General features: G+C 44.9%; 1 protein-coding gene across 4 annotated transcripts in view; it reads right to left on the bottom strand.

Moving 5' to 3' along the window:
• SIDT1 (SID1 transmembrane family member 1) overlaps nucleotides 1-14,716 on the bottom strand; it is a 160,879-nt gene that overhangs the window by 2,307 nt on the left and 143,856 nt on the right. For all 4 annotated transcript variants that reach the window (XM_089662818.1, XM_089662819.1, XM_089662820.1 and 1 more), the window contains 3 exons: nucleotides 9,408-9,513; nucleotides 8,323-8,433; nucleotides 4,711-4,824 (listed from right to left, as the gene is read on the bottom strand). In XM_089662818.1, the coding sequence (XP_089518944.1) occupies nucleotides 4,711-4,824; nucleotides 8,323-8,433; nucleotides 9,408-9,513 (331 nt within the window). The remainder of the gene's footprint in view (nucleotides 1-4,710; nucleotides 4,825-8,322; nucleotides 8,434-9,407; nucleotides 9,514-14,716) is intronic.

Here is a 14,716-nt window from a genome sequence, read left to right as displayed (position 1 = left end):
GGTGAGAAGGAGAAAGAAAGGAGAAGGGAAGAGAGGGGTGAAGAGAGAAAGGGAGGGGTGAAGAGAGAAACGGGGGAGAAGAAGGGGAGAGAGAGAGAGGGGGGGGAGGGGGAGGGGGGAGAAGAGGGTGAAGTGAGAAAGGAGGGGAAGAGAGAGAGGAAGGGGTGAAGAGAGAGGGAGGGTTGAAGAGAGAAAGGGGGGAGAAGAAGGGGAGAGAGGGGGAGGGGTGAAGAGGGGGGGGAGAAGGAGAGGGGTGAAGAGAGAAAGGGGGGGAATAGAAGGAGAGGGGTGAAGAGCAAAAGGAGGGGGGAAGAGAGAGGGAGGGGTGAAGAAAGAAGGGGAGGGGGAAAGAGGGGGGGGGGGAAGGAGAGGGGTGAAGAGAGAAAGGGGGGGAAGAGAGGGGGAGGGGTGAAGAGAGGGGGGGGGGAGAGAATGAGAAGGGTGAAGAGAAAGGGGGGAAGAGAAAAAGGGGGGGGGGGAATAGAAGGAGAGGGCTTAAAAGTGAAAGGAGGGGGGAAGGGAGAGGTGAAGAGAGAAATGGAGGAGAAGAAGGGGAGGGGGAAAGGGGGGGGGGAGAGGGGTGAAGAAAGAGAAAGCGGGTTGGCGAAGGGGGGGTTACAGAAAGGGGGGAGAAGGAGCTGAGCAAAAAGAAGTGGGGGGGAGAGAAGGGGCTGTTCTGGGTGCGGAAGGCTCACTCAACAATTATGCCCCCCCCCTTCAAGCTGGTCTCTCCCAGGGTTGTGGCAACTAGTAGCTGTTGTTTCAAAACTGCCACCCAGCTGCCCACAGCTCCCCTCTCACAGCACAATGCCTTGCATACAGGCGGCTGGAGGGTGGGCAGGGTTGGTTGGACACAAATGGGAGGCGGGTTGTAGGATTGGACAAGCAGCGGAGTGAGGGAGGGGCTAGAAGGACAGCGGAGACAGGATGACAGGACGGGGGGCGGAGCGGTTACAGCCCACTTTCTACAATGTCCGGATCAGTCATGGTGTCTGGAGGAGAAGACACTCCTCTGAAAGCTGTACACACAGACTCTCCTTGTCCTCGGGACTCCAGGCCCCGAGGATGTGCGAACATGTGTGTTGGCTGTCTCCCCTGGTAGCGACCTGCCGATCTCAATCAAGCGGTGTGCACAAAGGTAGACGTTCTCTCCACTCTCTCCCTCCTCATTGGCTCAGAGACAGCAGCAGGACCAATGTGCTCTTGCTGCTGTCAATCACAGCCAGTAAGGAGAGAATGGGGTGGGGCCAGGCCACACTCTGCGTGTCAATAGACACACAGAACAGGGCTTGGGAGTGAGTACTTACGACCAGTGCCTCTACAGCAAGCAGCTTGCTATGGGGGCAGTTGGTGGAGGGGGGAGCCATGAGTGCCAGTGGGGGACCCCAGAAGAGGAGGTTTGGGTCTGTTCTGTGCGAAACCAGTGCACAGAGCAGGTAAGTATACGTTTGTTATTTTAATAAAAACAAATGGAGCATTTCCAATCCCTTTAAATAATTTCTGAGCTACAGGCTTCATATAGAACAAGGGCAGCTGTGAGTGCAGACCAGGCGATGACAATACATGAACAACAATTATGCAAATTAACTCCCGACTTTCACTATATTACCAATGTCCTCACATACATACTTAACGCTTAAGTTTCATCTGCGTAGATTTTTCCATTCCTGGTTCCTAGTCATCAACATTCTAATGAAATTTTCTATTTTTATTACATACCTTATTTTAGACTCAGTGACATCGCTAAGGTCTCTGTGCTTCTCTAGGCAATGCAGGAAAATCATGGCTGGTAGGAGGGGCCAGCAGAGTGACTCAGTACTCCACTTGAGGGTCCTCTGCCCTGATGCAAGCAGTGGGCTAGCTCTTGGGAGAAATTATGCAAAAATGCCTTGATGGGCGGATGTTGTCTCCCAGCCCTGAGGGTGAAAATAATGAGGGCAGGGGCGACAGACATAGGTTGAATCCTTGCAGATCTCTGCCTGAAGTAGTGGGCTTTCCTAGGCAGGCAGTATTTGCATGAAAACCACCCGCCTGCTTTTAATGCTGAGCCTCCATGATTGAAAGGCCTGAAATCCAATGAATGAAAGGGGAGGGCCAGGGACAGTCAAGACAGGGTAGGAAAAGACTCAATGATTCTGGATGTCCTCCAGCTGGCAAATGAGGCAGAGCTCTATCTGACTTGCTGCAGCTTCTAATGCACATTGTGAGAAGCTCACAGTGTGCAGTGACATCAGAATGAGCCATTTCAGTCCAGGAAAGGAGCCGGCACAATGGTGCAAGACTCAAGGGAAGGCCGGAGGTCAAATTTAACACAAAGTTCCTTGCTCTATGATAAATTTGCCTAACTAAATAATTATTGTATCTTTTAAAAGACACATAGGGCTTGTATTGGATATACACTGTTTAAAAACAAACAAATCTGTTTTTTTATTATATGCTAACAAATGCCTCAAAATTTAAAAAAAATATATATTTTTGTTTAATGCTGTAATTGTAGCTGATCATTACATTGTTAAACCATGAACATGCTGCCACCCTCTGGCTGCAGTGGAATTTTCAGGCTGAAGCATTTTGTTAAGCCCAACTGAAGTCTGGGAATGTGCTCTCTCCTCTCTGGTTCCAGTGTTCTAGGGTGCCAGAGATGATTGGTGGCCACACCCTCTCATTACAAATGTCTTCACAACAACTTATAAATCTAAGGAAGTCAGGGGGCATCTCTGTGATGGGAGTGACTTTGGGTGGGGGACCCATGGAACACAGCTCACTTTGGAGAGGTGGGGAGACCCTTGTCTCAGCTCCCCATATCCCTCTTATGTGTAAGTCACCCTGTGCCTGTTAGGGGTACAGGGTGGAATGTCCTGATATTGTGTACACATGTATAGGTGGGGTGTGGGGGTTGTTCATTGTTTACTGCCATGTGGTGCATCCCATTGTTCTATTATGTGTTTGTGTATTGAATTGGTGGGGGGTGTTTCCAGCAGCCCTCCTGATGGGACTGTCTGTTGGGATGTGTCTCTGGTTGCTAAATTTGGTTTGCCCGCCCTGTATCCTTATGCAGGGAGGGGGGTTGTTCCCTTGAATGTTTATATCTTGTGTCTGTGTTAAAATAAAGCAGTCCATTTCCTGTTTTAAGACAAGTCTGGTGCTGTCTCGTCTTGTATGGCCAGCGGTGGTGTCCGTGGATCTGTGTTCGGACAGGGAAGCGGGAGTCTAACGGAAATACCCTAGTGCAGTCTGGGTCCAGTTCCGTTACAATCTCTAACACGTCTGACCAGATCTGTTCAGTTACAGATTGCACTGGGCAGTGTGGTCAGGCTCTGGCTTCTATTGCACTGCACAGTCCTATTTAATCGCGTTGCACAACCGCTATGAGAAAGTGGAGGTAAGAGTATGAAAATAGAAGCTATGAGTACAATGTCTATCAAACTGATTATCTACTTCAACTAAAAAAAAAAAAATCTTCTTATGGGGCCCACGTGTCTCGAAAAGCCAGGATCACAGGGACATGAGTGAACTTCTGAGTATTCTCAGTTGTCCTCTACTGTTCAAGGCATTTAAGGCGTTTCCTAATATGGATCATCCCTTGAAGGCCATGCATTTATCTCCTAAAGATACTAAGTTATATCCACTGCAATAACCAATTTCCTGTTCCGCTGCTCAATAATTATATTAAATGATAACCAGAGTCTTGCTGTAGTGCCAAATTTCCTTGCACCCCCCTCAGGCTTCCCTACACTCTGCTGTGCCTTGTGGGGCTGATGTCCAGACACATGGACAGAAGTCACCAGGTGGCCGACCAATCAACTGCCTGTTTTTACACACCAACTCCCGAGTTTGTGGTATGAGGTCATCCAGTTGTCTGGTGGGAAGTAGTCCTTTTGTGGACCAGTATGCCCAACCCACAATGTGGGTAGGAGCTCTGGACCACTATTGGCATGCTGCAATGTGCACATGTACGGTCATGGCCAAAAATATTGGCTCCCCTGCATTCCTGTCAGATAATGCGCCACTTCGCCCAGAAATTGTTTCGGACAAAGCACTGGAGAGGACTGAACTGGTCAGCAATCAGTCCAGATCAGGGGCGGACTGACAACTCATGGGGACCCCGGGCAATAGGGGATCATGAGGCCCCTGTGTCCTTGCCCAAACTCAAAAAAGCCTATGAAAAAGGTACCAGGGGCATCTCATGGGGCCCCCTACTGACCCCGGGCCCTCGGGGAGTGCCCGAGTTTCCAAATGGTCAGTCCGCCCCTGGTCCAGATCTCAATCCTATCAAGCTCTGTTGAGAGATCTCAGACCAGCAGTTGGGAAAAGGAACCCTTCCAATCTGAGAGACCTGGAGCAGTTGGTGGAAGAAGAGCGATCCAAAATTCCAGCAGAGAGGTGGAAGAAACCCATTGCTGGTGCCAGGAAGCCATTGATTTCAGTTATTTTTTCCAAGGGGTCTGCTACCAAATATTACATGGAGGGTGCCAATAATTTTGTCCGGTCCATTTTGGGTTGTTTTGCATGAAATGTGTCAGATTTGGCTTTTTGTTTCTGCACTTTTTTGTGTTACACCAATACAAACAAAAGAAGTAAACATGAGAATGCCGAAATATTTGTAATTGCAGCAATTTTCTGGGCGAAGTGGTGCGTTATCTGACAGAAGTGCAGGAGGTACAAGATCTTTGGCCATGACTGTATTTGCTGTTGGTGGCACTTACTCACCAGGAATGAGAAGAACATGGCAGTGGCTGATAAGAAGTGCCAGATATCGTGGTCATCGAAGAAATTCATGATAATACACTCCCGATTCTTCTCCCGGGACTGTGCTGGGGTCTCCTGCAAAAATACACAATACAGACAATGAATACCAGAGCACCAAAGCAATTCAGGCAGTGCTGACACCACTCTGCCTGTAAATGGAACTACAGGAGGGATCATGACAAGACTGGTCACCCCAAAGGTGTAGGGCGGAGGTAACAGGTCTTCAAGAAGTGCTTGGGTTATCTGAAGACGGCCTATAAATGAAGGTTTCAGAAGATGGAAGCTGCAGATTAACGAAATCGCATGAGAAAAAAAAGACTTGTACAATTAGGTTGATCTTCTGAAATATTCATTCAAAGGGCACATTCAGATAATGGGATCCACTAGCAGCACTATACTCTGTGCTGGGTGACCAGTCTCCTCAACGTCCCTCTTCTAGGTTCATTTCAGGCAAAGCTGACTTCAGCACTGCTGGAATCAGTTGGCGTGCATATTAAAGTTAATATTGCTTCCGCCCACCTGACCCTGTCCGCTGCGTCCTACCTAGAGTCCACCCATTCAGTCTGTAGAAATGTAGTTCTAGGTCTTTCTCAACCTTTTCAACACAGAGGAACCCTTGAAATACCTTCCCAGGCTTGGGGAACCACTGCTAAAATCTACAAATCGTGATACATTCGTGTGATGGTCATCGGGAAGAACGCTCCTCACACTTGTGGTCATCGGGAAGAACGCTCCTCACACTTGTGGTCATCGGGAAGAACGCTCTTCACACTTGTGGTCATCGGGAAGAACGCTCCTCACACTTGTGGTCATCGGGAAGAAAGCTCCTCACACTTGTGGTCATTGGGAAGAACGCTCCTCACACTTGTGGTCAGTGAGAAGAACGCTCCTCACACTTGTGGTCAGTGGGAAGAATGCTCCTCAAACTTGTGGTCATTAGGAAGAATGCTCCTCAGACTTGTGGTCATTGGGAAGAATGCTCCTCACACTTGTGGTCATTGGGAAGAATGCTCCTTACACTTGTGGTCATTGGGAAGAATGCTCCTCACACTTGTGGTCATTGAGAAAAATGCTCCTCACACTTGTGGTCATTGGGAAGAATGCTCCTCACACTTGTGGTCATCGGGAAGAATACTCCTCACACTTGTGGTCATTGGGAAGAATTACCCGCTTACAGATAGCTAAAAAGATCAATGGTGTCAGTGGGAACTTATCTGAGAGCAGAAATTTCTCATTGCTCAAGGAACCCCTAACAACCTCTGGAGGAACCCTGGTTGAGACACCCTGTTCTAAAGGGTCCCTATGCTTTATCTGATATTCAGCCTTTAAAGTGGGAGTAAACTCCCACTGGACACTTATAATAAAGCCTAGCTGTAGGTACAAGGAATATCTCCTGAACTTGTACCGTTTAGGAGATATTCAGTGTCCTTGCAGCCTATGACATCACCGATGCCTGCACTCTCAAGGTATAGCATACCCATGCCATTCCTTCAGAGCTCTGTGCCACAACCATGACTCCCCCGCGCATTCGCGGGAGTGATGTCATCTCGACTCAGCCAATTGAGCGTCCAGAGCCCACGAACCTGGAAGGAAGACTGTGTAAAGATGGAAGCCCTGTCAGCAGTGACAGGACATTGCTGTATTGTATATGGAGATCATATCCACCCCTTATGTATTATACATGGTGATCATATCCCCCTTATGTATTATACATGGAGATCATATCCCCCCTTATGTATTATACATGGAGATCATATCCCCCCCTTATGTATTATACATGGAGATCATATCCCCCCTTATGTATTATACATGGAGATCATATCCCCCCCTTATGTATTACACATGGTGATCATATCCCCCTTATGTATTATACATGGAGATCATATCCCCCCTTATGTATTATACATGGAGATCATATCCCCCCCTTATGTATTATACATGGAGATCATATCCCCCCTTATGTATTATACATGGAGATCATATCCCCCCCTTATGTATTATACATGGTGATCATATCCCCCCTTATGTATTATACATGGAGATCATATCCCCCCCTTATGTATTATACATGGAGATCATATCCCCCCTTATGTATTATACATGGAGATCATATCCCCCCTTATGTATTATACATGGAGATCATATCCCCCCCTTATGTATTATACATGGAGATCATATCCCCCTTATGTATTATACATGGAGATCATATCCCCCTTATGTATTATACATGGAGATCATATCCCCCCTTATGTATTATACATGGAGATCATATCCCCCCTTATGTATTATACATGGAGATCATATCCCCCCTTATGTATTATACATGGAGATCATATCCCCCCTTATGTATTATACATGGAGATCATATCCCCCCTTATGTATTATACATGGAGATCATATCCCCCCTTATGTATTATACATGGTGATCACATCCCCCCTTAATCTTCTCTTCTCAGTAGAGAATGAATTCAGTTCCTCTAATCTTTCCTCATAGCTGATCTCCTCCATGCCTCTTATCAGTTTGGTTGCCCTTCTCTGTACTTTCTCCAGTTCCCCAATGTTCTTTTTGTGAATTGGTGCCCAAAACTGAACTGCATATTCCAGATGAGGTCTTAACATGTTAAATTGTTTCAATACTTCACTTCATTTGTCTCTTTTTTTTCCTCCCTAAAAAAAAATATTTTATTGGTGTTTCACACAACAATTTGGGACAGAGGTTCTTAACCTCTTGGCGCCGGCCGAACGCAAATGTGCGTCCTCCCAGCGTCTGGGCCTAGACGCCAAGCGGCTGCACATTTGCATTCTATTAAAAAAAACATGTGCTGAGAGTGCGCGCCCTACCCGCTCCCAGCACACACGTTCAGTACTCACTGAAAGGTTCCGATCTCCTCTTTCGATCAGGACCTTTCCCGATCATGTGACCGCTGTGACAGCGAACCCTGCCCCACCTCCCGGCTTCTGTAACCCTTAAAGGGCCGGGAGGTGCTGGCGCCAAGGGGTTAAGGTTTCTCTAAATAATTATTGAACTCTTTCTTTGGTCTGAAATTCAACTATCACGCCTACTTGGATTTCGGTTCCCTCTCTTTCCTCTACTCTTCCTATTTGTAAGATACCCCCAAAAAACAACTAAAATTCTAACATTGAAACAAAGTTAACCTTTTCGCTACAAATCGTTGCTTTGTCAGTGGATAGAAAGTGCATACGCCCCAGTGTGTTACCTTCACAATGTTAATATAGTAATGGCCTGCACGGTGCGCTATGTACACAGGTTGTGACAGAGGAGTGCGCTGCAGGATCCTCCTCCCGAGGCCAGAATGGCTAAAAGTTTTGATCACATGACGTCACTTACGGCTGGAACAAGGTCCTTCAGCACCCAAGGCGAAAAGACCAAAGTGCAACTCCCACCCTGGGCGTCTTTTAGCACCGCCTTCTGCTGAAGTGCCCAAGGCAGCCACCTCTTCTACCTACCCCTTGACCCAGCCCTGATGTCATTGGCCGAAGGAATGAACAGCGCCATGCTCTGGAGGAGCCGCCAATGGGACGTTTTGTATTTAGATATTTGGTGAACATTACCTCCCAACTGCTCAGGTTCTGGAAGAAGAAGTACAGAGCTGCAGCCCATACTCCTGCGGTGGCCATGATGCAGAAGATCGAAAGTGGGCGGATCCTCTCTGCGCTGCGTAGCTGTGAAAGGAGAAGAGGATGTGAGTGCTCCATAGTGCTCTCCATGTTGGAGAGCCATACACCTCCAACAGTCTCCTGTGACTCCTGTGCTGGAGGCCGCCAGACATGAAAGAGATATTCAGTGTTCTCTACAGGTGTTCCTAAAATATTCTGCAATAGTCTCTGATACTGCTAGTCAAAGTTCATACTGCTGCCCAGACCCAGACTGGGGCCATAGGGCACACCGGGAACTTGCCCAGTGGGCCGGGCCACATGTCCTAAAAGATCTGGCTGTCTACCCACATTGAAGAAAAATATACTTGAAATGCTACAATTTTGGCCATATTCAATATATTTCAAAATATATTTCAATAAATATATATATATATATATTTATTTTTTTTTTCGTTCTGCTTTCCCGGTGCCCTGTGCTCTCTCTGGGCCCCTGCAAGCAAAAATTGTAGAAATAATTAAAAAAGAAAAATTGTAAAAAAATTGTTTAAAAAAAATAGTAAAAAATAATTAAAAAAAAATTTGTAAAAAATTATTTAAAGAAAATTTGTAAAAAATTATTTAAAGAAAATTTGTAAAAAATAATAAAAAAAAATTGTAAAAAATGTAAAAACCGATTGTAATAAATAATTACAAAAAAAAATTAAATGGTAAAAAAAAAAATACTGACACCAGTGGCAGAACTACCAGGGATGCAAGGGTCACACCTGCAACTGGGCCCTAGCATTCCACCAAGGGAAGGGCCCCCAGGCTCGGGGTTGCTCAGTTTAATATGCCTGGGTCTATTTTTTGTCCCAGTTCGGGCCTGCTGCTGCCCCTCCCTCTCCCAGTGCTGCTCTTCAGGGGTGTGCAGTCCATGCTGTGCTGCTCTCAAACACCTGTTTTCATTTTAGAACACAGTGGTGCTCAAATATATGACTTTTTTTTTTCTGGAGAGCCAAGAAGGCTCTGGGCAGGTAGGAGAATGCTGAGCTGAGAGTTACCTTCATGATGATGTAAAAAGCCAGATACAGCAGCAAGTTACAGATGAAAATACCCAACAGATAGGAGGCGAAATCCCGAGGACGATAAACCAGTCCGAAGATGGCGCTGAGAGGGGAGAAGGAAAAGGTCAAGGGTTGTGATCAGGGAGAATACTGAACAAAGAATGCAACATGAGACTTTGAGAAAACCCTATCCATAGCTGACAGTGACAACTTTTGCAAGAAAATAAATTGTATTTATTGGTGTGAATGACATTCATAGAGCTCTGACACGTCTGTGAGGGGTTCTCATTCATCCAGGCTCGGAACAATGACGGGATCCTCCTAGATACACAGGGGTTATGTTATGGATATGGCATGCTAAGGTATACCCTAATGTGGGGTTCCTGTTATTAGTGTTCCCCATATTCCTCACTTCATATAGCCGGACTTTATAACTGGCCATCAAGTCCCATTTAGGTCACACTATGTTTTTTCCTATTTGGGAGATATGGGGCTCTGGCCTAATGTATCCTATGGCGCCCCCTAGGTCCTTGTCAATCATATTCCCAGATGAAGATGCTGTTACAATCTCATAACAATTGATGTGTTAGGATGTCACTTTCTTATATATTATCTCTTGTACAGAAGGATGTGCTCCTTTCCCTGAAGAAGAGTTTGAAACGCATCAGAAATGCAAACAAATACTATTACAACATTAGTAGTTTTGTAGGGTTTTTTTTTTCTTTGTCTGTTTTAGTTTTTTTGTTTTGTAGATTTTTTTTTACTTTGTACAAATATATATATATATATATATATATATATATATATATATATATATATTTGTACAAAGTGAAAAAAAAACTACAAAACAAAAAAACTAAAACTAAATATATATATATATATATATATATACAGAAATACACACACACACACACACACATATATATATATATATATATATATATATATATATATATATATATATATATATATATACACAGTTTTAGTTTTTTTGTTTTTACAGTGTGAATATATATATATATATATATATATATATATATATATATACACACATACAGAAATACATATATATATATATATATATATATATATATATATATATATATATATATATATATATTCACACTGTAAAAACAAAAAAACTAAAACTGTGTATATATATATATGTGTGTGTGTGTGTGTGTGTGTATATACAGTGGGGCAAAAAAGTACTTAGTCAGCCACCAATGGTGCAAGTTCTCCCACTTACAAAGATGAGAGAGGCCTGTAATTGGCATCATAGGGAGACCTCAACTATGAGAGACAAAATGAGAAAAACAAATCCAGACAATCTCATTGGCTGATCTGGAAAGAATTTATTTGCAAATTATGGTGGAAAATAAGTATTTGGTCACCTACAAACAAGCAAGATTTCTGGCTCTCACAGACCTGGACCTTCTTCTTTAAGAGGCTCCTCTGTCCTGCACTCATTACCTGTATCAATGGCACCTGTTTGAACTTGTTATCAGTATAAAAGACACCTGTCCACAACCTCAAACAGTCACACTCCAAACTCCACTATGGTGAAGACCAATGAGCTGTCGAAGGACACCAGAAACAAAATTGTAGACCTGCACCAGGCTGGGAAGGCTGAATCTGCAATAGGCAAGCAGCTTGGTGTGAACAAATCAACTGTGGGAGCAATAATTAGAAAATGGAAGACATACAAGACCACTGATAATCTCCATCGATCTGGGGCTCCACGCAAGATCTCACCCCGTGGGGTCAAAATGATCACAAGAATGGTGAGCAAAAATCCCAGGACCACACGGGGGGACCTAGCAAATGACCTGCAGAGAGCTGGGACCAACGTAACAAAGGCTACCATCAGTAACACACTACGCCGCCAGGGACTCAGATCCTGCAGTGCCAGACGTGTCCCCCTGCTTAAGCCAGTACATGTCCGGGACCGTCTGAAGTTTGCTAGAGAGCATTTGGATGATCCAGAAGAGGATTGGGAGAATGTCATATGGTCAGATGAAACCAAAATAGAACTGTTTGGTAGAAACACAAGTCGTGTTTGGAGGAGAGAGAATGCTGAGTTGCATCCAAAGAACACCATACCTACTGTGAAGCATGGGGGTGGCAACATCATGCTTTGGGGCTGTTTCTCCGCAAAGGGACCAGGACGACTGATCCATGTACAGGACAGAATGAATGGGGCCATGTATCGTGAGATTTTGAGTGCAAACCTCCTTCCATCAGCAAGGGCATTGAAGATGAAACGTGGCTGGGTCTTCCAACATGACAATGATCCCAAACATACCGCCCGGGCAATGAAGGAGTGGCTTCGTAAGAAGCATTTCAAGGTCCTGGAGTGGCCTAGCCAGTCTCCAGATCTCAACCCCATAGAAAACCTTTGGCGGGAGTTGAAAGTCCGTGTTGCCCAGCGACAGCCCCAAAACATCACTGCTCTAGAGGAGATCTGCATGGAGGATGGGCCAACATACCAGCAACAGTGTGTGCCAACCTTGTGAAGACTTCCAGGAAACGTCTGACCTCTGTCATTGCCAACAAAGGATATATAACAAAGTATTGACATGAACTTTTCATATTCACCAAATACTTATTTTCCACCATAATTTGCAAATAAATTCTTTCCAGATCAGCCAATGAGATTGTCTGGATTTGTTTTCTCATTTTGTCTCTCATAGTTGAGGTCTCCTTATGATGCCAATTACAGGCCTCTCTCATCTTTGTAAGTGGGAGAACTTGTACAATTGGAGGCTGACTAAATACCCTTTTGCCCCACTGTATATATCTATCTATATATATATATTCATTTATATTCAAACTGCAAAACAAAAAAACTAAAACTGTGTGTATATATATATATATATATGTGTGTGTGTGTATTTCTGTATATATATATATATATATATATATATATATATATATATATATATATATAGTTTTAGTTTTTTTGTTTTGTAGTTTGAATATATATATGAACATGCATACATACATCTATATATATATATATATATATATATATATATATATATATATATATATATATATATAAATATATATATTAAAAAAAAAAAAATATATATATATATATATATATATACATACATATACACACACACAGATATATATATATATATATATATATATATATATATATATATTTGTACAATGTAAAAAAAGCTTACAAAACAAAAAAATAATAATATATATATATATATATATATATATAAATAAGTATTATTATATTTATATAAATATAAATAAAAGCGTATTTAGTAATTGTAAAACAAACAACATCAACACACCAGCAAACAGGAGACAAGCAAACATGAAGATACAGGTGAACTACAATCATATAACCAAAATGTCTAATTATAATACACTATATACAAGATGAGGAACACAGGTCACGGGGAATACTAGAGATTCAAGGAAGGGGGGGGGGGGACAGGATTGGGATCAGGAACAAGGGGAGCAGATATAAGGCAGCAGGGTGCAGGGCAAGAGTATGATCAGGAGCAAGATAAATGGCACACAGTATCTGGTAGCAAACAAAGCAAATCAAAACGCTGACTTAAAATGTACTAGCGGAGGTGAGACTAAATACCCTCCCAGCAACCAGCATCAGGTAGAGCTTTATTATTAGAAGCTGTTGGCTGCAGGGAAACACCTGCTGGTGGACACAAGAACTACAACCTCTGGGAAGGACAGTGCCACTAGCAGGTGATTCAGGTCCTGACATATTTTATTCACAATAGTTGTATTCAGGGCTTTTTTTCCTCAGAGAATAGATGCAGGAACTCCCTCCTTCTGAATAATTTCTTGTCTCCGCCCCCCCCACCCACCTCCAAGCACCGTCCTTTGGTTCCACCCCCTACCCAGCTGCGAGCACCGTCCTTTGGTTCCACCCCCTACCCACCTCCGAGCACCGTCCTTTGTTTTCACCCCCTACCCACCTCCGAGTACTGTCCTTTGGTTCCACCCCCTACCCACCTCCGAGCACCGTCCTTTGGTTCCACCCCCTACCCACCTCCGAGCACCGTCCTTTGTTTTCACCCCCTACCCACCTCCGAGCACCGTCCTTTGGTTCCACCCCCTACCCACCTCCGAGCACCGTCCTTTGTTTCCACCCCCTACCCACCTCTGAGCACCGTCCTTTGTTTCCACCCCCTACCCAGCTGCGAGCACCGTCCTTTGGTTCCACCCCTACCCATCTCCCAAAACCTCTCCTGTAGAGAATACAGAGACAAATATAATTTTGTGGTGCTAAGTAATTTGTATGGAATTTGTTATTGATAACACGAAAAGCAGTAAAATAGATCCCCTGCACAATAAATTCCCCCCAAGCAACAATAGATCCTACCAGCATCAACAATAGATGCCCCAGCTTCAACAATAGATCTCCCCAGCATCAACAATAAATCCCCAGCATCAACAGATCCCCCCAGCAACAACAGACCCCCAATATCAACAATAAATCCCCCAGCATCAATAGATCCCCTCCAGCAACAATAGTTCCCCCAGCAACAATAGACCCTCAGTAGCAACAATAGATCTTCCCAGCAACAATAGACCCCCCCCAGAACAGCAGATCTTCCAGCAGCAAGCATCAATGGACTCTCTAGCACAGCGGTTCTCAACCTGGGGGTCGCGACCCCTTTGGGGGTCGAACGACACTTTCCCAGGGGTCGCCTAAGACCATCGGAAAACACATATTTCCGATGGCCTTAGGAACCGAGACACCGCTCCTCTATCCGTCTGCAGGTGTGGGCGGGATGACATGCCGTCCCTGTCATCTGGACACACCCCCGGGATCAATCCTTCCTCGTCGGTGATTGGCCGCCGGAACTGTAGCTCAAGAGAGGCACACAGGCGGCCAATCACCGGCGAGGAGGTGGAGCTTGGAAAGGAGGAGCCGAGCGGCACCGCGAAGCACGAGCGAGTGAAGAGGAGGAAAGCGGCCGGAGAAGGAAGCCATCTGACCGGTAAGTGTTTGTACCATGGGAGAGGGAGGGAGCGAGCGAGCCCAGGCTGGAGCAGGGGTCAGCAAGGTAAGTATCATTGGTGTCAGTGGGAGGAATAGTGCCCAATCATTGGTGTCACTATTACCAACGATGGGGCACTATTCCTCCCCCCACTGACACCAACGATGGGGCACTATTCCTCCTACTGACACCAACGATGGGGCACTATTCCTCCCACTGACACCAACGATGGGGCACTATACTTCCCTCTGATACCAACGATGGGGCACTATTCCTCCCACTGACGCCAACGATGGGGCACTATTGCTC

The sequence above is a fragment of the Staurois parvus genome, unplaced genomic scaffold (assembly GCF_062004578.1).
Source record: "Staurois parvus isolate SC_StPar_1 unplaced genomic scaffold, SC_StPar_1.0 ptg001557l, whole genome shotgun sequence".
NCBI classification, from domain to species: Eukaryota; Metazoa; Chordata; class Amphibia; order Anura; family Ranidae; genus Staurois; species Staurois parvus.
This window is presented reverse-complemented; position numbering and strand designations above follow the sequence as displayed.